This window comes from Salmo salar, chromosome 15 (genome assembly GCF_965601325.2).
Source record: "Salmo salar chromosome 15, fSalSal1, whole genome shotgun sequence".
In the NCBI taxonomy this organism is placed as follows: domain Eukaryota; kingdom Metazoa; phylum Chordata; class Actinopteri; order Salmoniformes; family Salmonidae; genus Salmo; species Salmo salar.
The window spans coordinates 4,676,104-4,703,770 of NC_138305.1; the positions used below are offsets into that span (position 1 = coordinate 4,676,104).

Consider the following 27,667-nt stretch of genomic DNA (forward strand, 5'->3'; position numbering starts at 1 on the left):
ATTGGTTGAGACATCACTGAGAACAGGCCACCTGTCTCCATTGGCCCTCTAACTGTGTCCCAAATGACACACTGGCCTAGATAGTGCACTACTTTTGACCAGGATCTATAGGGCTCTGGTCAATAGTAGTGCACTACTTTTGACCAGGATCTATAGGGCTCTGGTCAAAAGTAGTGCACTATGTGGGGAATAGGGTGTCGTTTGGGACAAAGCATCTGTGTTGTGGGAGTATGTTGAGGGTGTATTGTGGATGCACGGGCGAGGTCTTTATAAACAGTGAGAGGGTATAGGAAAAACCATCAGTGGTTGTTTCCCCCTGAGACAGACAGACAGACGCTCGTCTCCAGACTCTACAGAACACAGGTATTATGACCTTTTAGGAGTCATGTAACGAGAGTTTACTTTATAATGTATTATATTTGAAAATTGACATTATGTAAAGAACTCACTGGGCAAAAACTGGTTGAATCAACATTGTTTCCACAAAAATACAAAAATCTATGTGATGACTTTGTATCAACGTGGAAATCTGATTGAATTTGCAAAAAGTAATCAATGTAACCTAAATCCAACGAACAACCAAATGTAAATCAGAAGTAGACTTTGAACTGTGAACAGTGGGTCTTGTCCTGATATTTCCTGTTCCCTCTATCTTCCAGTTATTTATGTATTTTAATGTCTCTCTTTTCTTGCTCTTCTTGCTCTGTGACATGCGCTTAGGGAAACAGGTGATGTGTTTATATTTTCTCCTTTCTTTCATCTCCCTATCCCCCCTCTCTCTAGTTGTCTTCCCTCCACGGATCAAGCCCTATCTGACTGAGGGACATGTCCTCCTCCTCTCTTCTGTGGTGCCTGCTGGTGGTGTGTGTTCTGACTGTGGTTCAGGTCTATGCAGCAGAGGAACCTAAGGTCCTCAAGGTGTTCAACCTCCATGCCACTGACCTGCACAGCAGCCTGCTAGGGACCCCTGATGCCTACGTCGAGGTAAATCTCTCCTCACCTGAGTCACCTGTCCACCATGATAGCTGATGTGTGATGTTAGGATTATTCAATCCCGGGCTGTATCACTACCGGCCGTGATCGGGAGTCTCATAGGGCGGCGTATAATTGGCCCAGCGTCATCCGGGTTAGGGGAGGGTTTGTCTTTGTAAATAAGAATTTGTTCTTAACTGACTTGCCTAGTTAAATAAAGGTAAAAAATTATTAGGATCATTTTCAGCATTAATATCATAATTCATAGAGTTAGTTAGAGGACTCGTCTTTGTATCTGAGCATGGGCAGCGCCATTAAGGCCATCTCCATTTTTTAGTAGTCAATTTTCACAAAGCTTATATAGGTAATTTACTGCCACCTGCAGGGCTGGAGTCCTGAACCAAATCGTGTGTCATTAATTTCATTAAAGCTAAAGTTAACCTAATTTGAAGAAAGAAACAATGCTCTCCTGATCTGCTCTCTGCTGATCATCTGCTCTCCTGATCAGCTCTCCTTGGCTGATCACTCCCGACCCATAGGATTACCCACTGGTTTCCACTAGATACCACAGCCACAAAGAAAAAGTATGCATTAATTTAAGGTTAGGGTTAGGTATGAGGTTAGCAGTGTGGTTAAGGTTAATGTTAGGGTTGGGGTTGGGTTTAAAATCTGAATTTTACAAAGATAAATTGTAGAAATAGGTGGGGTTCATGACGTTGTGGCTGTGGTAACTAGTGACGACCATACCCACTCAGTTGACTACTTTAAAGGGATACCGCGAGATTCTGGAGATTCTATTTTCTATTTACCCAGAGTCAGATGAACTCGTCGATACCATTTTTTATGCCTCTGCGTGCCGTATGAAGGAAGTTACAGGTAGTTTTTCAAGCTAACGCTAGCTAGGTATGCTAGGTTACCTGTAGAATTCCAGTCATTGTGCAATGCTAGCATACACTAATGTATCCTCATCGGCAAACGGGTTATATCCATGATGTTTCCTCTAACTAACTCTATGATCATAATCATTCTCATTATTATCCAGGTGTTCAGAGCTTACGGCTTTCTCGGGAGGACAGAGGTGAAGAACAACAACCATGACCCCAGCTGGCAGGAGGAGTTCAGCTATCTCAACGCCCGTGAGAACAACATCTTGAGGTTGGAGGTGTACGACAGCGACATTCTCTCCGACGACCTGCTGGGGACCTGCCAGCGCTCCATCAAGAACGGAACTTGGAAGCATCAATGTTTCCTCAAGACAGGCGGGATCCTGAACTACTCCTACACCCTAGAGCCTCTACAGTAGACCCTGTACTACACCTACACCCTAGAGCCCCTACAGTAGATCCTGTACTACTCCTACACCCTAGAGCCCTTACTGTAGACCCTATTCTGCTCCTACACCCTAGAGCCCCTACAGTAGACCCTGTACTACTCCTACACCCTAGAGCCCTTACTGTAGACCCTATTCTGCTCCTACACCCTAGAGCCCCTACAGTAGACCCTGTACTACTCCTACACCCTAGAGCCCCTAGCCTAGCATAGAGCCCCTCCATCAACTACTGTAATCCAACAATACTCAGCTAGAGAAGCTAGACCTCCTCCTCCCTTGTCTGACCCCTCATCTGTTACATGTCTTTCTCATTCTCCTGAGCTGAATGCTAGGGTCCTCCTCTCAGGGAACCCAGCCTCTACTATACCTACCAATGATGTTTATAAACCCTTGATGCTGATGCTATGTATTGGCCAACGAGATGCATTGAAGCCAGCAGCTGCCATATTGGTTCTCCTCATAAAGAGCAGTCCTCTGTCACTCACTGTGTTTTGACAATGAGGCTTACATCTTTTCAATCATAGTCTATTACCATGTTTAGTGTGGAGACTAGTCTTTGGCCACAAATTGTCAATAAAACATTGGAATTATGATATCAACAAGGTAATTGAACCTCTGTTAGAGATAATGGAATGTCTATGAGAAAAATAATACAATTCCTAGAGAGAGAAATTAAGAAAACCTTTTAAGCTAAATGTGTTTGTTTATGGTCATAATGACTAATTGGCAGCATCGCAGAACATTGGTTCTCTTTCACAACAGTTAAAAATGTAAACAATTAAATAATATAACATTTCCCCTGCAACGAATGTTCAGCTATTTTTGGTATACCCGGCCAGATGTACAGATAGCTAAACTGGATTCTTCTTGTGCTGTAAGGAAACATGTTTTAAATGGAAAGATGTTGGAACAGGGCGTACCAAACACATTTCAGGCCAGCTTGAACAAACAAGAGCGAGTGAAACAGCGCCCCTCTTTCTCTGTATGTGTAGGTCATCTATCTGATGGTGTCTGGTCTTAAAGAGTATAACATTGTTTGCCGCCACGTAGCATTGAATTCAAGGGAAGCCAGCGAGCATTTGGCATCCCTTCCAAAAAATATTTAAAAAATTGCCAATCAGCGTTGCGCTAAACTGAGTGAGCTCAACTGTGAATGTTCCTGGTGCACCAAAAACATCACTCCAGTCACATCACATCGAGAGAAAAATGTCATTGACAGAAATTGAATTGTTGCATATCGTTGTGTTGTTGTCCTCTGGTGGCTAACTAGCTAACTAAAATTGGCACTTTCATAAATTAACCATGGATGGAGATAGAGATTTGGACTTGTGGTTTTACTTAATTCTCCGTACTGGCCAATGATTATAACGGAAATTCTGATCCAACCATAAATTCCTGCATTGTGCCCCTGGCCTGAGAGGATGGAAGTGCAATATGTAGCTAGATGTAGAAGGCTAATGTTAACTAGCTAATGTTGCAAATGAAAGAAAGTTAGGCTAGCACGCAAGCATTTTAGTCAGGTTGCCTACGGCAACAAAAAATACAAGTGTGTATGACAGAGTGATAGACCATTTCATCAACATGAAAGAGGTGGATGGCATTGGCATTTCTCGACAAGTAGGATGAGTCAACATATTTTCTACACACACACACACACACACACACACACACACACACACACACACACACACACACACACACACGCACAAATCAGAAACATGGACACATCATATTAAGCTTATGTTGATTGAACTAAACTGTTTTTGGTATCTTTTAGTTGTCACTGTATTAGACTAAGCAGAGGTGATTTGATGATGTTAAAATATTGAAGTTGAAATGGTGCTGGAATAGTGGAGGCAGCTCCTGTTTTCTTTACAACTTGCTGTAACTCTCTGTGGTTCTATAGTTGTTTAGTGGTCCGAAAATGTCGGAAACATTAACTTGCTTGACCGTGCTGTAGGTCATGTAACTGTTACTGTACATGCAAAATGCTTTGTGGACTTCACTGGACAGAGGTTGCTATTCGGTTTTGTGATAAAACAAATGTGTGGTTAAATGTATTCTGCCACTCTGTCTTCTTATTGTCTCGGCTTTTGGGCCTATATATCACTGTCGCAAGGCATATTAATTAAGAGGTTATAGAGCAAACAACACAATTATCACAACACATAGGTTGTAATATGGCTTTTTTTCTGGCTTGGTTTCCCCAGTGATTTTACCCACGCACCACTACTGGTGAAGGGAGCATCAGTAGTACCAAAGAATCGCTAGACATTCACTCGCTAGATGCACAACTAAAGGGCCAGATGCACAACTAAAGGGCCAGATGCACAATTAAAGGGCCATATGCGCAATTAAAGGGCCAGATGCGCAACTAAAGGGCCAGATGCACAATTAAAGGGCCAGATGCACAATTAAAGGGCCATATGCGCAATTAAAGGGCCAGATGCGCAACTAAAGGGCCAGATGCACAATTAAAGGGCCAGATGCACAATTAAAGGGCCATATGCGCAATTAAAGGGCCAGATGCGCAATTAAAGGGCCAGATGCGCAATTAAAGGGCCAGATGCGCAATTAAAGGGGAATTACACAAGAAAATCCAAATTTTCTTTCAGACCTAAATAAAATTGTTTTCTGATGTGAATTAGGGATAATGAGTGGGGCAGCTGTCTAAGGCAGTGCTAGAGGCATCGCTACACATCCTGGTTCGATTCCATGCTGTATCACAACTGGCCGTGATTGAGAGTCCCATAGGGCGGTGCACAATTGGCCCAGCGTCGTCCAGATTTGGCCGGAGTAGGCCATCATTGTAAATAAGAATTTGTTCTTAACTGACTTGCCTAGTTAAATAAAATAAAAATTAAGCTGTAACATGGACATCACATTTAATCTACAGCTCGAAAATATAAGATAGAATTTGGGTGGAAATGACAGATTTATAGGGCTCGCCTTTGAGTTGTTTATAAACCATTATTTTACCAGGTATATTGACAGAACAGAAACATACTTTTTACTTATTTATTTATTATATTTCACCTTTATTTAACCAGGTAGGCCAGTTGAGAACAAGTTCTCACTAAGGACCTGGAGAAGAGTTGCAGGGGAGAGAAAAAAGAGAACAATGTGCCTATTTGAAAGCTAGAAAATTTGAAAATTAGATATTTTTTTAAGTAGCTCTAATCCCAGAAAAGGTTGAAGACCTCTGACCTACACTGTGGTTGTAGTGGAAGATGGGTTCCTTAAAAGGAGGGGTCTAGTTGAGGGTGTTGACTACAGTAATAGACATTGTTCTAGATGAAAGGAGTGGTCTAGGTTTCAGCTCAGGTCTGAGGAGAATGAGAAAGCTGATGGGGTGAGACATGGGACATTGTGGTAGATATAGATAAGAGGACTAAGAGATATGGGACCAGACGTTGTTGTAGATAAGAGGACAGAGATATGGAACCAGACGTTGCTGTCACACCCTGATCTGTTTCACCTGTCCTCGTTATTGTCTCCACCCCCTCCAGGTGTTGCTTGTTTTCCCCAGTGTATTTATTCCTGTGTTTCCTGTCTCTCTGTGCCAGTTCATCTTGTATGTTCCAAGTCAACCAGCGGTTGATCCACTGCATAATAACAGGCCCAATTTAGAGAGAGTATAAAACACATAATGCCATTCCATTCTATCAAAAGCTTTCTCTGCATCCAGCGATACTGCTACTTCTGGATACTGGAGAGAGCTAGCCCCTTGACTTAACATGGAAAAAGTCTCTTCATGTTGTTGGAGGATAGGCCACCTGGTACAAACCCCACCTGGTACAAACCCCACCTGGTCTAAGTGTACAAGGTGCAGGGCAAGGATCCTAAGAGATAGAAAGATGGATTAGCTGTCCTTTACCTCATCCTTGTAGCCTCTGAATGTTGTACATTCTACCCCTTTAAACATAACATACTGTACAGTCCCTTCAGTCCCCTCCACTCTAAAGGTGATAGCAACATACAAATGGTCAGTTCTCAAGCATTGTCTCAGCCAATGAGCGTCCACGGTGCTGGCTATGAGACGGCAACGCCCTATACTACGTGGCAAACAGGGATTTGAACTGAAATCTTTGTCGTGTTCCAAATGGAATTTGGGATGAAGCCCGGGTTAACAGAGATGGTCTCATTACATAATGAAAGGTAGGTTAGGGTACGCCTGTGAGAAAAGGCTTTCCTCCAACAGCTGGGTGACAACAGGGGCCAAGCAACGATACTATATTGAGGGTGATTACGGGGTTATCACAGGCCAAAACACATATCCTCTCATAGTAAGTAAATTAAGCCTTGGAAAAGTAAGTCTTGTCTAAGCCAGACCAGCCCATAGAGGCAGGAGCCCATCTCCTGTCTCTGTAATGTGACTGAGGCAGCTTGATGTTCAAGTACACCCCCTGAACAGGACGCCAGTAGCCTACAAGTACACCCCCTGAACAGGACGCCAGTAGCCTACAAGTACACCCCCTGGGCAGGACGCCAGTAGCCTACAAGTACACCCCTGAACAGGACGCCAGTAGCCTACAAGTACAACCCCTGAACAGGACGCCAGTAGCCTACAAGTACACCCCCTGGGCAGGACGCCAGTAGCCTACAAGTACACCCCCTGAACAGGACGCCAGTAGCCTACAAGTACACCCCCTGGACAGGAGCGCCAGTAGCCTACAAGTACACATCCTATGATACAGGCTAGAAAACAGCAGAAGCAGGTCAGCAACAACAGGTGTCCTTTCCCCCAAAGTCACTATCAGCAGTGGTGTTCCTCCTCTGGTCCCAGCTCAATCCCGCCAGATTTACCCAGGTCAGTCCTGGGATTACAGCAAACCAAAAATCCTGCAGTTACTGGCCAACTCTCTAGCCTATAGGCTACTGCCACCCTTCATATCCATCATACAGAGCAGATGAATAACATCAACAAACCGCAACATCGACATACATAAAACCACCATATTGAAACTATAGGCTACAGTAGGCCTGATGTGCAATACCTATGAGTAAAATCCTGTAACCTGACTGTGACCATGGGGGCTACTGAACAGTGTTTTGTTAATAATGTAAATACTAAAAAAAATTAAGTAAAGAGAGAAACAGAGAGAGAAACAAACAGAAACAGAGAGAAACAGAGGGAGAGAGAGAGAGAAACAGAGAGAAACAGAGAGAAACAGAGAGAGAAACAGAGAGAGAAACAGAGAGAAACAGAGAGAAACAGAGAGAGAAACAGAGAGAGAAACAGAGAGAGAAACAGAGGGAGAGAGAGAGAGAAACAGAGAGAGAACAGAGAGAAACAGAGAGAGAAACAGAGAGAGAAACAGAGAGAGAAACAGAGAGAAACAGAGAGAAACAGAGAGAGAAACAGAGGGAGACAGAGAGAGAAACAGAGAGAGAAACAGAGAGAGAAACAGAGGGAGAGAGAGAGAGAAACAGAGAGAAACAGACAGAGAAACAGAGAGAGAAACAGAGAGAGAAACAGAGAGAGAAACAGAGGGAGAGAGAGAGAGAAACAGAGAGAGAAACAGAGAGAGAAACAGAGAGAGAAACGAGAGAGAGAAACAAAGGGAGAAACAGAGGAGAGAGCAGAGAGAGAAACAGAGGGAGAGAAACAGAGAGAGAAACAGAGAGAGAAACAGAGAGAGAAACGAGAGAGAGAGAGAGACAGAGAGAGAAACAGAGAGAGAAACAGAGAGAGAAACAGAGAGAGAAACAGAGAGAGAAACAGAGGGAGAAACAGAGAGAAACAGAGAGAGAAACAGAGAGAGAAACAGAGAGAGAAACAGAGGGAGAGAGAGAGAGAAACAGAGAGAGAAACAGAAAGAGAAACAGAGAGAGAAACAGAGAGAGAAACAGAGGGAGAAACAGAGAGAAACAGAGAGAGAAACAGAGAGAGAAACAGAGAGAGAAACAGAGGGAAGCAGAGAGAGAAACAGAGAGAGAAACAGAGAGAAATAGAGAGAAACAGAGAGAGAAACAGAGAGAGAAACAGAGAGAGAAACAGAGGGAGAGAGAGAGAGAAACAGAGAGAGAAACAGAGAGAGAAACAGAGGGAGAGAGAGAGAGAAACAGAGAGAGAAACAGAGGGAGAGAGAGAGAGAAACAGAGAGAGAAACAGAGGGAGAGAGAGAGAGAAACAGAGAGAGAAACAGAGAGAGAAGTAGAGAGAAACAGAGAGAGAAACAGAGGGAGAGAGAGAGAGAAACAGAGAGAGAAACAGAGGGAGAGAGAGAGAGAAACAGAGAGAGAAACAGAGGGAGAGAGAGAGAGAAACAGAGAGAGAAACAAACAGAGAAACAGAGAGAGAAACAGAGAGAGAAACAGAGAGAGAAACAGACAGAGAAACAAACAGAGAAACAGAGAGAGAAACAGAGAGAAACAGAGAGAAACAGAGAGAGACAAAGAGAAACAGAGAGAGACAGAGAGAGAAACAGAGAGAAACAGAGAGAGAAACAGAGGGAGAAACAGAGGGAGAAACAGAGAGAGAAACAGAGAGAGAAACAGAGAGAAACAGAGAGAGAAACAGAGAGAGAAACAGAGAGAGAAACAGAGAGAGAAACAGAGAGAAACAGAGAGAGAAACAGAGAGAAACAGAGAGAGACAGAGAGAGAAACAGAGAGAAACAGAGAGAGACAGAGAGAGAAACAGAGAGAAACAGAGAGAGAAACAGAGAGAGAAACAGAGAGAGAAACAGACAGAGAAACAAACAGAGAAACAGAGAGAGAAACAGAGAGAAACAGACAGAGAAACAGAGAGAAACAGAGAGAAACAGAGAGAAACAGAGAGAGACAGAGAGAGAAACAGAGAGAAACAGAGAGAGACAGAGAGAGAAACAGAGAGAAACAGAGAGAGAAACAGAGAGAGAAACAGAGAGAGAAACAGACAGAGAAACAAACAGAGAAACAGAGAGAGAAACAGAGAGAAACAGACAGAGAAACAGAGAGAAACAGAGAGAAACAGAGAGAAACAGAGAGAGACAGAGAGAAATAGAGAGAGAAACAGAGAGAAACAGAGAGAGAAACAAACAGAGAAACAGAGAGAGAAACAGAGAGAGAAACAGAGAGAAACAGAGAGAAACAGAGAGAAACAGAGAGAAACAGAGAGAAACAGAGAGAGAAGTAGAGAGAAACAGAGAGAAACGAGAGAGAAACAGAGAGAAACAGAGAGAGAAACAGAGAGAGAAACAGAGAGAGACAGAGAGAAACAGAGAGAGAAACAAAGATACAGAGAAACAGAGAGAGAAACAGAGAGAGAAACAGAGGGAGAGAGAGAGAGAAACAGAGAGAGAAACAGAGGGAGAGAGAGAGAGAAACAGAGAGAGAAACAGAGAGAGAAGTAGAGAGAAACAGAGAGAGAAACAGAGGGAGAGAGAGAGAGAAACAGAGAGAGAAACAGAGGGAGAGAGAGAGAGAAACAGAGAGAGAAACAGAGGGAGAGAGAGAGAGAAACAGAGAGAGAAACAGAGGGAGAGAGAGAGAGAAACAGAGAGAGAAACAGAGGGAGAGAGAGAAACAGAGAGAGAAACAAACAGAGAAACAGAGAGAGAAACAGACAGAGAAACAAACAGAGAAACAGAGAGAGAAACAGAGAGAGAAGTAGAGAGAAACAGAGAGAAACAGAGAGAGAAACAGAGAGAGAAACAGACAGAGAAACAGAGAAACAGAGAGAAACAGAGAGAAACAGAGAGAGAAACAGAGAGAGAAACAGAGAGAAACAGAGAGAAACAGAGAGAGAAACAGAGAGAGAAACAAAGATACAGAGAAACAGAGAGAGAAACAGAGAGAGAAACAAAGATACAGAGAAACAGAGAGAGAAACAGAGAGAGAAACAGAGAGAGAAACAGAGGGAGAGAGAGAGAAACAGAGAGAGAAACAGAGGGAGAGAGAGAGAGAAACAGAGAGAGAAACAGAGGGAGAGAGAGAGAGAAACAGAGAGAGAAACAGAGGGAGAGAGAGAGAAACAGAGAGAGAAACAGAGAGAGAAACAGAGGGAGAGAGAGAGAGACAGAGAGAGAAACAGAGAGAAACAGAGAGAGACAGAGAGAGAAACAGAGAGAGACAGAGAGAAATAGAGAGAGAAACAGAGAGAAACAGAGAGAGACAGAGAGAGAAACAGAAAGAAACAGAGAGAAACAGAGAGAAACAGAGAGAGACAGAGAGAGAAACAGAGAGAAACAGAGAGAGAAACAGAGAGAGAAACAGAGAGAGAAACAGAGAGAAACAGAGAGAAACAGAGAGAAATAGAGAGAGAAACAGAGAAACAGAGAGAGAAACAGAGAGAGAAACAGAGAGAGAAACAGAGAGAAACAGAGAGAAACAGAGAGAAATAGAGAGAGAAACAGAGAAACAGAGAGAAATAGAGAGAGAAACAGAGAAACAGAGAGAAACAGAGAGAAACAGAGAGAGAAACAGAGAGAGAAACAGAGAGAAACAGAGAGAAACAGAGAGAAACAGAGAGAAACAGAGAGAAACAGAGAGAGATAGAGAGAGAAACAGAGAGAGACAGAGAGAAATAGAGAGAGAAACAGAGAAACAGAGGAGAAACAGAGAGAAACAGAGAGAGAAACAGAGAGAAACAGAGAGAGAAACAGAGAGAAACAGAGAGAGACAGAGAGAGAAACAGAGAGAAACAGAGAGAGAAACAGAGAGAGAAACAGAGAGAGAAACAGAGAGAAACAGAGAGAAACAGAGAGAAACAGAGAGAGAAACAGAGAGAAACAGAGAGAAATAGAGAGAAATAGAGAGAGAAACAGACAGAGAAACAGAGAAACAGACAGAAACAGAGAGAGAAACAGAGAGAAACAGAGAGAAACAGAGAGAGAAACAGAGAGAAACAGAGAGAGAAACAGACAGAAACAGAGAGAGAAACAGAGAGCAACAGAGAGAAATAGAGAGAAATAGAGAGAGAAACAGACAGAGAAACAGAGAAACAGAGAGAAATAGAGAGAGAAACAGAGAGAGAAACAGAGAGAAACAGAGAGAAATAGAGAGAGAAACAGAGAGAAACAGAGAGAAACAGAGAGAAATAGAGAGAGAAACAGACAGAGAAACAGAGAAACAGAGAGAAATAGAGAGAGAAACAGAGAGAGAAACAGAGAGAGAAACAGAGAGAGAAACAGACAGAGAAACAGAGAGAAATAGAGAGAGAAACAGAGAGAAACAGAGAAACAGAGAGAAATAGAGAGAGAAACAGAGAGAGAAACAGAGAAACAGAGAGAGAAACAGAGAGAGAAACAGAGAAACAGAGAGAAACAGAGAGAGAAACAGAGAAACAGAGAGAAACAGAGAGAGAAACGAAGAGAGAAACAGAGAGAAAAACAGAGAGAAAAACAGAGAGAGAAACAGAGAGAAACAGAGAAACAGAGAGAAATAGAGAGAGAAACAGAGAGAAACAGAGAAACAGAGAGAAATAGAGAGAGAAACAGAGAGGGAAACAGAGAGAGAAACAGAGAAACAGAGAGAAACAGAGAGAGAAACGAAGAGAGAAACAGAGAGAAACAGAGAGAGAAACGAAGAGAGAAACAGAGAGAAACAGAGAGAGAAACGAAGAGAGAAACAGAGAGAAAAACAGAGAGAAAAACAGAGAGAGAAACAAAGGGAAGCAGATGTGTGATCAGAGGACACATTCTAAGGAAGTGAAGGAGGAGGAAGAGGAGGAGGAGAAGGAGTGGATACTGATACTAATGATAATAATGATGATAATGTCAATAATAATAATCATCATCATGTGAGGTCCAGGTCATACCTCTTCTCTGAAGACGGTCTCTCTTCACAGTCTCAAACTGCCCACTCTTTTAAAAGACTACACAGACCCCCCCATGCCAACGTCACCACACTTCTAATCACACACACCCATCCCTCACCCTCTCCTCACCTCTCACCTCCCCCTAACCTACCCAACGCATCATACCCATCTTATCTTTCAGTGTTATGGTACAATTTTGATTGTTTATTTCACTTTTGTTTATTATCTACTTCCCTTGCTTTGGCATTGAAAACATATGTTTCCGATGCCAATAAAGCCCTTACATTGAAACTGAACTGAATTGAATTGAGAGAGAGAGAGAGAGAGAGAGAGAGAGAGAGAGAGAGAGAGAGAGAGAGAGAGAGAGAGAGAGAGAGAGAGAGAGAGAGAGAGAGAGAAGAGAAAGAGAAAGAGAGAGTAAACTACCTTACAAAAGTAGCCTTGCTAGGCCTAGCATTTCTAGGCCCAACATTTCTTCTCTCCACTGTATTTAGATTTCCCCCTGTTATCTATACATTGACATATACAGTATAGTATGTTCCAAAAATTACCTATAGAGGGCAGGGGCTAATATTTGAGAAATGTACTCCAAAGGACTGCCTCGAAGAAGCGTTGGGCCATACCACAGATAGAACAATGAAACCGATATTTCACTGGATGTAACATTTGTGACGCATATGCTTGGCGTTTCCACTCAATCCCAAAAATGGTAGTGAGAGGAAGTCCACTGGCTGGCAATGGGAGAAGATTGAAGAAGATGGTTTTTGACCAACATTCTGTAAGTTTTCTCATCGATTAAACATTTGATCTCAATACAGTTTTTTCTTCCCAAAATTAAAATCTACTATGAACAGAGTGAACTAGGTTTTGTATACTTTACCCTTTATCAAAATTGTACAAAAAAAATGCGTTGTTCGGAAGGAGAGCAACGGCGAATTTAGTTATTGCACACGCGCACTTCACGGAGTAGGCGTTCTCTAACTGAAATATGCAGATATATGCTAGAACAGGCCAATAGGATCTTGCTAAACCGTGCTTGGTTCTGCCCACTATGGCTCATTTGTTCCCATTGGAAACGACAGGCTGTGGTCTATCTGGGTTTAGTTATACAAAATCTTTGGCCACACCACACCGTTATCATATCCGGTTAAATACGTATCTCTGTTGGCGGGAACTGTACAGTAGTCCACAGTTGGCTGCCTAGTATATCTTCACTGTATATCTTCATTTTGGTTGAGCTAAAAATCATTTTTCATCATTGCACTTTTTCGTCAAGTTAAAATGTCTCGTGTGCTGAACTGCATTGTGGCTGTTTGTCCTGATATGGGGATTGGAAATAACGGGAATCTACCTTGGCATCCGAAGAGACTCAAGTAAGTAACGTTAGCCTAGCTAGCTAGCTACCGTCGTTAGCCTCATTCATTCATTTAGTTTCAACAGCTAGCTAAGCCATCTACAACAATAGCCTATATACACATCATATCTGTTTCAACTAGCTGGCAACGAATGGAAAGCTAACAACATTGTTGAAATGGCAAATATTGGTCTATTGATGTGTGGTACAGAAATCTAGCAAGAAATCTAGCAAGTCAGCTTGCTGATAATGCAATGAATGACAACGTTGGGGATCCAAAGTCCAGGGTTTGCACAAGGCTCAAGTATCATGGCATATAACAGGAAGTCATAATTTCTGTAGTTAACCCATAAAATTGACTTCACAGTTTCTCTACATTCTTACTGGACTGTTGTTTTTCCTCCTTGTCTCACATACAATAATGATGTTGACTTCTTTTACAGTAATGAATTTAAGTATTTCCAGAAGATGACAATGACGTCTTCAGTGGAAGGTACAGTGAGTTTCCATACATTTGACATGTTATTCATTTTAGCAGATGTTCTTGTCCAGAGCGATTTACAGTTAGTCCATTCATCTTAAGATACCGTAGCTAGGTAGGATTACCACATATCACAGGTATAAAAAGTTACTTTTTCCTCAATACAGTAGCTTTATCAGTAGAGTCATAGCTGGGTGTGTGGTGGGGGTAAAGGGCTGGTTCAGGTTATTACATATTATTTGTATTTTTTTAACCAATGAGGTGTAAATCACATGAGTTTACTCCACGCACGGATACAGTCATTGGCTGGTTCAGTTGTGAACACTGTGACAGTTGTAAACATGAAACGGTATTATTAATGACCACTAGGTGGCAGTATAGCACCATGTGCACAGTATCATGAGACGAAATATCATCTGGTAAATATTATTTTTAAAGGGCAATTCCGCCACTTTTTAACCTCGTATTCATTATCTCCAGCACCAAACCGTTTCCATGATCGGTGGTTAAAAAAAACATAAAAAAATGCCTCTCTGTGACATCACAGGGTAGGATTAAAAGTTTTTTAATAATTGTGATTTTCAAAACCTGCAACGAGTTTCTAGCCCAAGGGAGAGTATTTTCTTTCTCCCCACGTCACCGCGAATCTCAGTGTTTGAAAATCATTGTTTTTAAAATGTCATTGTTTTTGATGATGTAATCGGTGTAACTTTTTTACTTTATTGTCTACAAAACTTAGAAATGCACTGTTTTCACATATGTAGACACTGGTATTGTGCTCATCATAATGAAAATTAGGTTCAAAAGTGGTGGAGTTGCTCTTTAATAAAAAAAATAAAAAACACTCGTGGTCCAAATGAATACACCGGTACATACCCTCACTGCTTTTACAGTACTGAGTCCAAAGTCAGGAGCATCTACAGTATATAAACCAAATCAAATTTTATTGGTCACATACACATGGTTAGCAGATGTTAATGCGAGTGTAGCGAAATGCTTGTGCTTCTAGTTCCGACCATGCAGTAATATCTAACAAGTAATCTAACAATTTCACAACGACTATCTTAAACACACAAGTGTAAAAGAATGATTAAGAATATGTACATATAAATATATGGATGGCCGAACGGCATAGGCAAGATGCAGTAGATGGTATAGAGTACAGTATATACATATGAGATGAGTAATGTAGGGTATGTAAACATTATGTAAAGTGGCATTGTTTAAAGTGACTAGTGATACATTTATTACATCCAATTTTTAATTATTAAAGTGGCTAGAGATTTGAGTCAGTATGTTGGCAGCAGCCACTCAGTGTTAGTGATGGCTGTTTAACAGTCTGGTGGCCGTGAGATAGAAGCTGTTTTTCAGTGTCTCGGTCCCAGCTTTGATGCACCTGTACTGACCTCGCCTTCTGGATGATAGCAGGGTGAACAGGCAGTGGCTCAGGTGGTTGTTGTCCTTGATGATCTTTTTGGCCTTCCTGTGACATCGGGTGGTGTAGGTGTCCTGGTGGGCAGGTAGTTTGCACCCGGTGATGCGTTGTGCAGACCTCACTACCCTCTGGAGAGCCTTACGGTTGTGGGAGGAGCAGTTGCCGTACCAGGCGGTGATACAGCCCGACAGGATTGTGCATCTAAAAGTTTGTGAGTGTTTTTGGTGACAAGCCACATTTCTTCAGCCTCCTGAGGTTGAAGAGGCGCTGCTGCGCCTTCTTCACCACGCTGTCTGTGTGGGTGGACCATTTCAGTTTGTCCGTGATGTGTACGCCGAGGAACTTAAAACTTTCCACCTTCTCCACTACTGTCCCGTCGATGTGGATAGGGGGGCTGCTCCCTCTGCTGTTTCCTGAAGTCCACGATCATCTCCTTTGTTTTGTTGACATTGAGTGAGAGGTTATTTTCCTGACACCACACTCCGAGGGCCCTCACCTCCTCCCTGTAGGCCGTCTCGTCGTTGTTGGTAATCAAGCCTACCGCTGTAGTGTCGTCTGCAAACTTGATATAACATCTCACTCATCACATGAGCTGAGCACCTATATCACATGTTCTGTCATCATCAAATGTCATTCCCCTGTCCTTTTCTGGATGACTTTCCTCACTATATTCCAGTCCTGTTCTTTCTACCTGGTAGTTCATTTCACCCACCTGGTTCCCTAGATCTGAAACAGTCCTAGATTAGAATGAGAGCATGAAAACAAAAAGTGTTTTTGCCCTTCAGTTCTGGAATCAAACAGTCCTGTGCTAGACTGTAGGCCTGGCCTAGCCCTGAGACGTGGCCTCCATAGACACCATAGCAGGCCTCAGCCATGTCTCAGGGCAGTGTAGGACCCTGAGCTATTCTTGACCAGGGGAAACTCATGTCTGTCTGGGATTGGTTAAATAAACAGAATGTTGTCATCTTCTCTGACTGGGATTGGTTAAATAAACAGAATGTTGTCATCTTCTCTGTCTGGGATTGGTTAAATAAACAGAATGTTGTCATCTTCTCTGACTGGGATTGGTTAAATAAACAGAATGTTGTCATCTTCTCTGTCTGGGATTGGTTAGGTTAACAGAATGTTGTCATTTCTGTCTGGGATTGGTTAGGTAAACAGAATGTTGTCATTTCTGTCTGGGATTGGTTAAATAAACAGAATGTTGTCATTTCTGTCAGGGATTGGTTAAATAAACAGAATGTTGTCATTTCTGACTGGGATTGGTTAAATAAACAGAATGTTGTCATTTCTGTCAGGGATTGGTTAAATAAACAGAATGTTGTCATTTCTGTCTGGGATTGGTTAGGTTAACAGAATGTTGTCATTTCTGTCTGGGATTGGTTAGGTAAACAGAATGTTGTCATCATGGGGCGGAAGACGTGGTTCTCCATTCCAGAGCGGAACCGGCCACTCAAGAACAGGATCAACATCGTTCTCAGCAGAGAACTTAAGTAAGAGGCATGGAGGACATCTGTAATGACAGTCACTTACCAGCTACTCATTTCTATACAATGTGTTCATCATCCTGTGTTATCTGTACCTGCAAGAGGATAGTATAGGGAAGGTTGTCTTCCTCTGTGTGTCTATTAGTGTCATAAGGGACAATGTAATACTGAAGCCATTAAATACTATGAACCAAAACACATTGTTACTACCATGTTGTCTTAACATTACTAACGTGTTGCCCTGACATTACTACCGTGTTGCCCTAGCATTACTACCGTGTTGTCTTAACATTACTCCCGTGTTGTCTTAACATTACTACCGTGTTGTCTTAACATTACTACCGTGTTGCCCTTAACATTAATTCCATGTTGCCCTTAACATTACTACCGTGTTGTCCTAACATTACTCCCGTGTTGCCCTGACATTACTCCCGTGTTGCCCTAACATTACTCCCGTGTTGCCCTGACATTACTCCCGTGTTGCCCTGACATTACTACCGTGTTGCCCTGACATTACTCCCGTGTTGCCCTAACATTACTCCCGTGTTGCCCTGACATTACTCCCGTGTTGCCCTAACATTACTCCCGTGTTGCCCTGACATTACTCCCGTGTTGCCCTGACATTACTCCCGTGTTGCCCTGACATTACTCCCGTGTTGCCCTAACATTACTACCGTGTTGTCTTAACATTACTCCCGTGTTGCCCTGACATTACTCCCGTGTTGCCCTGACATTACTCCCGTGTTGCCCTGACATTACTCCCGTGTTGCCCTGACATTACTACCGTGTTGCCCTGACATTACTACCGTGTTGCCTTAACATTACTACCGTGTTGCCTTAACATTACTACCGTGTTGCCCTAACATTACTACCGTGTTGCCCTAACATTACTACAGTTTTGTCTTAACATTACTACCGTGTTGTCTTAAGATTACTACCGTGTTGTCTTAACACAACTACCGTGTTGCCCTAACATTACTACCGTGTTGCCCTAACATTACTACCGTGTTGCCTTAACATTACTCCCGTGTTGCCCTAACATTACTACCGTGGTGTCTTAACACAACTACCGTGTTGCCCTAACACTACTCCCGTGTTGCCCTAACATTACTCCCGTGTTGCCCTAACATTACTACCGTGTTGTCTTAACATTACTCCCGTGTTGCCCTGACATTACTCCCGTGTTGCCCTGACATTACTCCCGTGTTGCCCTGACATTACTCCCGTGTTGCCCTGACATTACTACCGTGTTGCCCTGACATTACTACCGTGTTGCCTTAACATTACTACCGTGTTGCCTTAACATTACTACCGTGTTGCCCTAACATTACTACCGTGTTGCCCTAACATTACTACAGTTTTGTCTTAACATTACTACAGTGTTGCCCTGACATTACTACCGTGTTGCCTTAACATTACTACCGTGTTGCCTTAACATTACTACCGTGTTGCCCTAACATTACTACCGTGTTGCCCTAACATTACTCCCGTGTTGCCCTAACATTACTCCCGTGTTGCCCTGACATTACTCCCGTGTTGTGGTAATGTCAGAAAGCCTCCAGCCGGGGCTCACCACCTGGCGTCAGACTTCCGCTCAGCACTCTGCCTGCTGGACATGGCTGAGATGGCAGAACGGGCCGACCAGGTCTGGGTGATCGGGGGCAGCTCTCTGTACAAGGTAAGAAATACACAGGCCTTAGCCATTGGTCCTTCATGTGGAGGATTGGATAGGGTCCATTTGGAATGGGTCAACAGTCTCTGAGCATGGCCTTGCACCAGATGGGAACTTGTGTAGAGGGATGTGGTAATAAAGACAGACTTGTAGAGAAATGGGTTTTGAGTGAGTGGGCGCTTTGAAACTGTTTACTAGAGTGGGAACTTCTTTAGTGTTCTAAACGTATTTTACCTCAGAAACTTGTGACGCAAGACCTCATTGACGACCTTGGTGCATTCTCCACTGTCAAAAAACACTGAGACACTTTTCAATTATGCTATTTGTCCACTAATCTGAAAGAAATTGAAAGTAGAAAAGTTTCAATCTCCATACACACACGCACCTCATACCTTTCTTTCCCTCGGTAGGTTGTCATGGAGACCTCATCGCTCAAGGATGCTTTTGACAATACAGCACACGCTCTTGAAGTCTCTTCACTTCTCCACACACACACACACACTCTCTCTCTCCACCTCATATCTCCATCTAAAGTGTTAACTCTTTAAATGTTAAGTTTGGGACTTTAGACCTTGACTATTTTCCATTTAACCACATAACCTTATGAACACACAAACTGTCCGGGTCGATCTACAATGGGGCATTTTAGTAGAAAATAACATCTTGGGTCTATTTGTCAAGAGTTTCAGAGTTGGAGTGCTGATCTTAGATCAGGTCTTCCCCCCCTTAATAATCTGATTCATTATGTTCTAAAGGGCAAACTGATCTTAGATCAGGTCTCCCCCCATCCTTAATAATCTGATTCATTATGTTCTGAAGGGCAAACTGATCTTAGATCAGGTCTCTCCCCCCCCCCCCCTTAATAATCTGATTCATTATGTTCTAAAGGGCAAACTGATCTTAGATCAGGTCTCCCCCCCCCCCCCCCCCCGCCCCCCTTAATAATCTGATTCATTATGTTCTAAAGGGCAAACTGATCTAAGATCAGTACTCCTACTCTGAAATGATTGACAAATGTGAGTCTCGGTCTTTAAATCCCAAACGTATACATTGTGTGTATTTATTTGTTGTTTATTTGTTGTCTGGTTTCCCAGGAGATGATGGAGAGTCAGGGGACCAGGAGGTTGTTTGTGACACGGATCCTGCAGCAGTTTAAGAGTGACACCTTCCTGCCTGAAATCAACCAAGACCAATACCGCCTACTGCCAGAGTGAGTATCGCACGCGTGCACACACACAGACATTCTGAAAGTATTCAGACCACTTCCCTTTTTCCACATTTTGTTACGTTACAGTCTTATTCTGAAAATAGATTCAATTAAAAATCTTCATCAATCTACACACAATACCTCATAATGACAAAGCGAAAACAGGTTTTTAGAAATGTTTGCAAATTAATACAAAACCCCCCCCCCAAAAAAAACAGATACCTTAATTTCATAAATGTTCAGACCCTTTGCTAATGGACTCGAAATTGGGCATGCTGTTTCCATTGATCATCCTTGAGATGTTTCTACAACTTGATTAGAGTCCACCTGTTGTAAATTCAATTGATTGGACGTGATTTGGAAAGGTGCACACCTGTCTATATAAGCTCCAAGAGTTGCCAGTGCATGTCAGAGCAAAAACCAAGCCATGAGGTCGAAGGAATTGTCCGTAGAGCTCTGAGACACGATTGTGTCGAGGCACAGATCTGGGGAAGGGTACCAAAACATTTCTGCAGCATTGAAGGTCCCCAAGAACACAGTGGCCTCCATAACTCTTAAATGGAAGAAGTTTGGAACTCTTCCCAGAGCCGGCCAAACTGACCAATCGGGGGAGAAGGGCCTTGGTCAGGGAGGTGACCAAGAACCCAATGGTCACTCTGACAGAGCTCCAGAGTCCTCTATGGAGATAGGAGAACCTTCCAGAAGGACAACCATCTCTGCAGCGATCCACCAATCAGGCCTTTATGGTAGAGTGGCCAGACGGAAGCCACTCCTCAGTAAAAAGCACATGACAGCCCACTTGGAATTTACCAAAAGGCATCTGAAGGACTCTCAGACCATGAAAAACAAGATTCTCTGGTCAAAAATATCATCAAGGACAACAACCACCTGAGCCACTGCCTGTTCACCCCACTATCATCCAGAAGGCAAGGTCAGTACAGGTGCATCAAAGCTGGGACCGAGAGACTGAAAAACAGCTTCTATCTCACGGCCACCAGACTGTTAAACAGCCATCACTAACTCAGAGAGGCTGCTGCCTACATACAGACTCAAATCACTGGCTACTTTAATACATTTAATAAATGGATTTAATAGAGGTATCACTGGTCACTTTAAATAACGCCACTTTAATAATGTCTACATTACTCATCTCATATGTATATACTGTATTCTATACCATCTATTGCATCCTGCCTATGCCGTTCGGCCATCGCTCATCCATATATTTATATGTACATATTCTTATTCATCCCTTTACACTTGTGTGTATAAGGTAGTTGTTGTGAAATTGTTAGATTACTTGTTAGATATTACTGCACGGTCGGAACTAGAAGCACAAGCATTTCGCTACACTCGCATTAACATCTGCTAACCATGTGTATGTGACCAATAACATTTGATTTGATCTACTGTAACAGAGAGGGACAGTGCATGTTGGCCCTTCAGAGGGGGAATGACACACTGGACTTGGGTTCTTGGTTCCCGGACCATTTGCCATGCAGCTCCAGGTGTTAGAGAGCACATCATTTAGGGTCGAGTCTACAAAACCCTAAGTAAAAACACAGTTAAAAAGGTGTTTTAAGATCTTAAAAATGTAAGATCTTTCTTAAAAGGAGGGGGTTATGCTAATGTGCATTTGCAGTGAATAGGCTCAGTTCAAGTCACGTTCTGAGGTTTTTATAACAGACAAAACAAAATGTGTTGCCACAACAACAGACATCCAGGCTGCTTTTCAAAGGTAAAACATCAAACACATCCCTTATGATTAGAATCATTTGTTTTGGTTATTAACTAGCTCGTCCCTGAACACAGAGAGAGAGAGAGAGAGTGTACTCATGGTGATGTCACCTTACTGAATGTTCTACCTGTCACCTTTTACTGAGACGTTCCGTGTGTTCTACCTGTCACCTTTTACTGAGACGTTCCGTGTGTTCTACCTGTCACCTTTTACTGAGACGTTCCGTGTGTTCTACCTGTCACCTTTTACTGAGACGTTCCGTGTGTTCTACCTGTCACCTTTTACTGAGACGTTCCGTGTGTTCTACCTGTCACCTTTTACTGAGACGTTCCGTGTGTTCTACCTGTCACCTTTTACTGAGACGTTCCGTGTGTTCTACCTGTCACCTTTTACTGAGACGTTCCGTGTGTTCTACCTGTCACCTTTTACTGAGACGTTCCGTGTGTTCTACCTGTCACCTTTTACTGAGACGTTCCGTGTGTTCTACCTGTCACCTTTTACTGAGACGTTCCGTGTGTTCTACCTGTCACCTTTTACTGAGACGTTCCGTGTGTTCTACCTGTCTGTATCCTCCTAACAATACATTTCTCTGACATCGCTGTCATGTTAGTGGTCACACTGATGCCTGCCAAGCGTGTGTGTGTGTGTGTGTGTGTGTGTGTGTGTGTGTGTGTGTGTGTGTGTGTGTGTGTGTGTGTGTGTGTGTGTGTGTGTGTGTGTGTGTGTGTGTGTGTGTGTGTGTGTGTGTGTCAGATTGCACACAACGAGACGTGGGAGTGAGACAAGTTTTCTACCAGACTGGTGCCTCTGGGTTTATCCTCTGTTTGTTGATGTCTGTCTGTCATCATGGCGATTTAGGATCAGATTAAGCCATGGAGATCAGATTAAGCCATGGAGATCAGATTAAGCCATGGAGATCAGATTAAGCCATGGAGATCAGATTAAGCCATGGAGATCAGATTAAGCCATGGAGATCAGATTAAGCCATGGAGATCAGATTAAACCATGGAGATCAGATTAAGCCATGGAGATCAGATTAAGCCATGGAGATCAGATTAAGCCATGGAGATCAGATTAAGCCATGGAGATCAGATTAAACCATGGAGATCAGATTAAACCGTATCTCAACTCAATGATAAATGTTTTTGTCTTCGTGGGGTCAACTCTCTTCTCATGAATGTTATCTAAGACAAATTTAACGGAGACAAACCCACAAGATGGTGTCGTTATGGTGTAAAGTACCATCTTGACCAAGTTTACGATGGCCCTAAAGAATTGAAAACGGCCAACCTGGTTTCAGTGAAGAGCCGAAATCATGGTCCTTGTTGTTGTGTGGTTGAGTGGAGCTGGAGGATAGATTTGAGTGGTTGTGTTTCTCTCGGTCTCTCTCTCTTTCTCTCCTCTCCTCTCTCTCTCCTCCTCCTCTCTCTCAGGTTCCCAGGAGTCCCACAAGATTTACAGGAGGAGGCGGGGCTACAGTACAGATTTGAAGTCTACGAAAGCATCGACCAATGAGCTATAAACACACCCAGGAAAACATCCTGTGGTTGTCATGTAAATATTTTCTCGCTGCTCATTGTTGTCACTCAAATGTAATTAATAAAATGTCTTTAATTCCATTACAAGTTAATTGTGATATTTTCACCGAAAAGAAACCTGGTTGTTTTGTGTTTTTTCTTTCTCCTATTCCTTTCTTTTTTGGTTATATTTTATTTCCTTGGATATTTTTTTCACAGAAACAGACTTTACAAACATTGAAACATTTTATTTAGATTTCTCGCACAAACCCATTAAAAACAGTGGTTTCTAAGGTAGATTGTTCCACTCTTGACTGCGTCAATGGGCCCTGGTCATAGGTAGTGTGCACTACGTAGAGAATAGAGTGCTGTTTGGGATGCAGCCTGAGACATGACTGCTCATTCCAAATGAGACATGGCATGAATATGCAGAAGGTTTCACTAGAAAGCTAATTAACTCACCAGGTGTCTGGAGTGGCCTATCACAGGAGAGGAGTACACCTTTCCATCTCACACACACACACACACTGTGGCTTTAATCATGTTAACCCTGCTCAATTAGGCCCCACTGCCCTGGCTGTAACTCGCGAGAACACACACTAGGACACACACTCCACACAGAACACACACACCTTGATTGGCACTTAAAGGAGAGTCATTATACAGAGATCAGAGCCATGTGCCCCTCAGCCTGCCGTGCACTGCCATGCACACGAGAGAGTCTGGGAAATGTTGAAGAGAACAGACATTAGCATTTCTGATGAGAGACACTCACTCGTATTATCACACAAACACACGGTGAGCGAGCACCTGTTTCTGGAGGAGATACACAAAAGCTGACTTGAAGGCGGATCGAAATCTGTAAATAATGAGATGAATTTACAGAACTGAATCCCATTTTTGTGTGCTAGCCTTTTTTGATAAATGTGATATTTTAACACACTTGTGACTTTAATCTGACCTAGGTCAGCCTCTTTCTTTGTCCATGAGTGAACTACTTCTGTATGACTCTGGGTGAGTAGTTAGTCTTGGACGTGAAGGACGCGCTATAAACGGTCTTATTCCTGTCTTCACAGGCTGAGCACAGTGCTGACAGGGTGTTGGGTTGTTCAAAAGGCCGTCTTTATTACCTCAGCCTTGAGTGACCAGGACCTGACGCTGTCTGACTGCCGAGTCGTCACACAGATCGATGGAGACTTGGACTGTTTTAACACCTGGAATATTCAACAGTTATGGCATAATGCCAGGGGACATACACACACTCTGTCTCTCCGTCTCTCGCTCTAATACACACATATACACACACCCCACAGAGTGTGAGTTTTCAATACAACAAAAAGACAAGGGGAGTGTTTACCTGTGCTCAAGCTCAACCTCAGACCCATGTTTTGTACCATCAGAGAAGTCCTCATTGGCTGTCCTGTGTTCTTCACTGAGAAACCAGCATTCCTCACTATTAACTATCCTCCTGCTGTCAACATTCTACTCTCCAGTCTCCTCACTATTAACTATCCTCCTGCTGTCAACATTCTCCTCTCCAGTCTCCTCACTATTAACTATCCTCCTGCTGTCAACATTCTCCTCTCCAGTCTCCTCACTATTAACTATCCTCCTGCTGTCAACATTCACCTCTCCAGTCTCCTCACTATTAACTATCCTCCTGCTGTCAACATTCTCCTCTCCAGTCTCCTCACTATTAACTATCCTCCTGCTGTCAACATTCTCCTCTCCAGTCTCCTCACTATTAACTATCCTCCTGCTGTCAACATTCTCCTCTCCAGTCTCCTCACTATTAACTATCCTCCTGCTGTCAACATTCTCCTCTCCAGTCTCCTCACTGTATTCTCTCCATCCCTGTCACACTCATTCTCTCCTCCCTCTCTCTCTGTGTCTGTCTCTCTCCTCCCTCTGTTGCTCTTTCTGTTTCTACACCCTCCCTCTCTCTCGGTCTCTCTCTCTCTCTCTCTCTCGGTCGCTCCCCTCCCTCTCTCTCCTCCCTCTGTCTCTCTTTCTCCTCCCTCCCTCTCTCTCTCTGTGTCTCTCTCTCGCTCTCTCTCCTCCCTCTGTTGCTCTCTCTCTCTTCCCTCTCTCTCTCTCCTTCCTCCCTCTGTGTGTCTCTCTCTCCTCCCTTCCTCTCGCTGTGTCTCTCCTCCCTCTGTCTCTCTCTCTGTCTCTCGCGCTCTCTGTCTCCCTCCCTCCCTCTCTGTCTCTCTGTGTCTCCCTCTCCTCCCTCTCTCTCTCTGTCTCTGTCTCTCTCTCCTCCCTTCCTCTCTCTGTGTCTCTCTCGTCTGTCTCTCGCTCTCTCCCCTCTCTGTCTCTCTCCTCCCTCCCCCCCTCCCTCCCTCCCTCCCTCCCTCCCTCTCTCTGTCTCTGTGTCTCCCTCTCCTCCCTCCCTCCCTCTCTCTCTCTCTCTGTGTCTCTCTCTCTCCTCCCTTCCTCTATCTGTGTCTCTCTCTCTCTCCTCCCTCTGTCTCTTTCTCTCTCTCCTCTGTCTCTCGCTCTCTCTCCTCTCTGTCTCTCCTCCCTCCCTACCTCCCTCCCTCTCTCTCTCTGTCCCTCCCTCCCTCCCTCCCTCTCTCTGTCTCTCTGTGTCTCTCTCTCCTCCCTCCCTCCCGCTCTCTCGGTGTCTCTCTCCTCCCTCCCTCTCTCTCTCTCTCTCTGTGTCTCTGTCTCTCCTCTCTCTCTCCTCCCTCCCTCCCTCTCTCTCTGTCTCTCTGTATCTCTGTTTCTCTCTTTAAAGTGGCAGGGTTGTTATCTTCCTCTTCCCCAGCTAGCCATCAGAACTGTCACACCTGCTCTCCTCCTCTCCCTCTCCACTCTATTCCTCCTCCTTTCTCCCACTCAAAGGATCTCTCACTCATAGATCACACTTCTATCTATCGCTCTCCTTGTCTCTTTGTTCCTCTGTAGTTGTGTTCCTCGGTAGTTTTGTTCCTCGGTGGGCATCTTTTGGTGCATTGTCAACTGTTCAAGCAGGATGTATAACAACAGTGAAGAGAATCCCAGGTGATTTGAGGGGTATAGCAAGATAATCAAAGGTAATTTTATGGATACAGGGCCATACAACTCATGGTGAGTTCCTTCATTGAAACAACTTATGTATATGCTGTGAATACATGTGATGCTGTGAATACATGTGATGCTGTAAATACATGTGATGCTGTGAATACATGTGAGTATTCAAACCAATTCCATTTAAATTCTAACCAGAAAGTAAACCAAATTCTAATTTGACATTTTCCTAATTGAAGAGAATTGGATTTTGGAATGTCAGTGTACTTCCTGAATTGACTGGAATTGACCCCAACACTTAATACTGAACAAACAAAGAAATGTAGTAAAATGATATTAACTGGACAAGACATACGTGGATGGATGAGGAGGTGGGAGAAATGCTCATTTTGACAGAAAAAATGAACTAGTACTATCTGTGTGAACGAGTGAAAAAGAATGGACTTTTGTTTACATTTGCAATTTTCACTATAGCGGTAGTTGACTAGATGGTATGCTAGGTTTATTGCTTTTGAATTCTCTACATGTCTGTTTGTGCACTAATAGTTCCCTACGCTGTGTGTAAATCCGTTCCTGGGACATCTGAGTGCAAGATATTGGCACCTCTCTTAAGTATTACCTTAGTCACGATTACTGATATATACAGTGACTCAATTGTAGACATGGGACTTCATCATCTCCTAACCACAGTCTGTTTGCCTTCTACTCGAGTCTGGTCGTTATGGAAAATATTATTATATTATTATTATTATGGAAAATATTGTTTACAATAACCACCTTCCTATGTGCAAACGGAAAAAATACCCTGCAAACAAACACACACACACATACGCAGGCAAGCAAACACACACACGCAGGTAAGCAAACACACACACACACATCTCCACTTGAAGTTGCTATCAGTCTTTTGAAGGAGGGGGAATTGAATTGTGGGGTAGAAAAACCATTTACTTCAAATTATTTAATAGATGTATTGAGGCATATTAAAGAACCAATGTCGCCTATCTGTTAATCTATAACTGAGACACACACACAGTAACACAGTAACACACAGTAACACAGTAGCACACAGTAACACAGTAGCACACAGTAACACAGTAGCACACAGTAACACAGTAGCACACAGTAACACAGTAGCACACAGTAACACACAGTAACACAGTAACACACAGTAACACAGTAACACACAGTAACACAGTAGCACACAGTAACACAGTAGCACACAGTAACACAGTAGCACACAGTAACACACAGTAGCACAGTAACACACAGTAGCACAGTAACACACAGTAATACACAGTAGCACAGTAACACACAGTAGCACAGTAACGCACAGTAATACAGTAATACACAGTAACACACAGTAGCACAGTAACACACAGTAGCACACAGTAACGCACAGTAACACACAGTAATACACAGTAGCACAAAGTAACGCACAGTAACACACAGTAGCACAGTAACACACAGTAGCACAGTAACACACAGTAATACACAGTAGCACAGTAACACACAGTAGCACAGTAATGCACAGTTAACACAGTAATACACAGTAACACAGTAAACACACAGTAACACACAGTAGCACAGTAACACACAGTAGCACAGTAACACAGTAGCACAGTAACACACAGTAACGCACAGTAACACAGTAACACTAATACACGGTAGCACAGTAACACACAGTAATACACAGTAACACACAGTAATACAGTAATATA

The 27,667-nt window shown here is 43.1% G+C and overlaps 2 protein-coding genes across 2 annotated transcripts; both read left to right on the forward strand.

Annotated features, from left to right (window-relative positions):
* Positions 1-278: 278 nt before the first annotated feature.
* On the forward strand, positions 279-2,800 carry LOC145860857 (perforin-1-like). The gene is made up of 3 exons (XM_082961563.1): positions 279-363; positions 784-984; positions 2,015-2,800. Exons 2-3 carry the CDS (start codon positions 826-828, stop codon positions 2,273-2,275), a joined length of 420 nt encoding a protein of 139 aa, XP_082817689.1. The 5' UTR covers positions 279-363; positions 784-825; the 3' UTR covers positions 2,276-2,800.
* Positions 2,801-13,206: 10,406 nt separating this feature from the next.
* On the forward strand, positions 13,207-23,035 carry dhfr (dihydrofolate reductase). The gene is given in 6 exon segments (NM_001141901.1): positions 13,207-13,416; positions 13,841-13,890; positions 16,701-16,806; positions 18,352-18,478; positions 19,567-19,682; positions 22,851-23,035. Coding segments are annotated over 6 exon segments (573 nt in total). The 5' UTR covers positions 13,207-13,324; the 3' UTR covers positions 22,933-23,035.
* Positions 23,036-27,667: the final 4,632 nt, after the last annotated feature.

What these genes read in the sequence shown, in the direction of transcription:
- LOC145860857 (XM_082961563.1), top strand. Translation starts at nt 826, where the DNA reads ATGTCCTCCTCCTCTCTTCTGTGGTGCCTGCTGGTGGTGTGTGTTCTG. An exon ending in CCCCTGATGCCTACGTCGAG is followed by an intron (nt 985 to 2,014) that starts GTAAATCTCTCC and finishes ATTATTATCCAG; the next exon opens with GTGTTCAGAGCTTACGGCTT.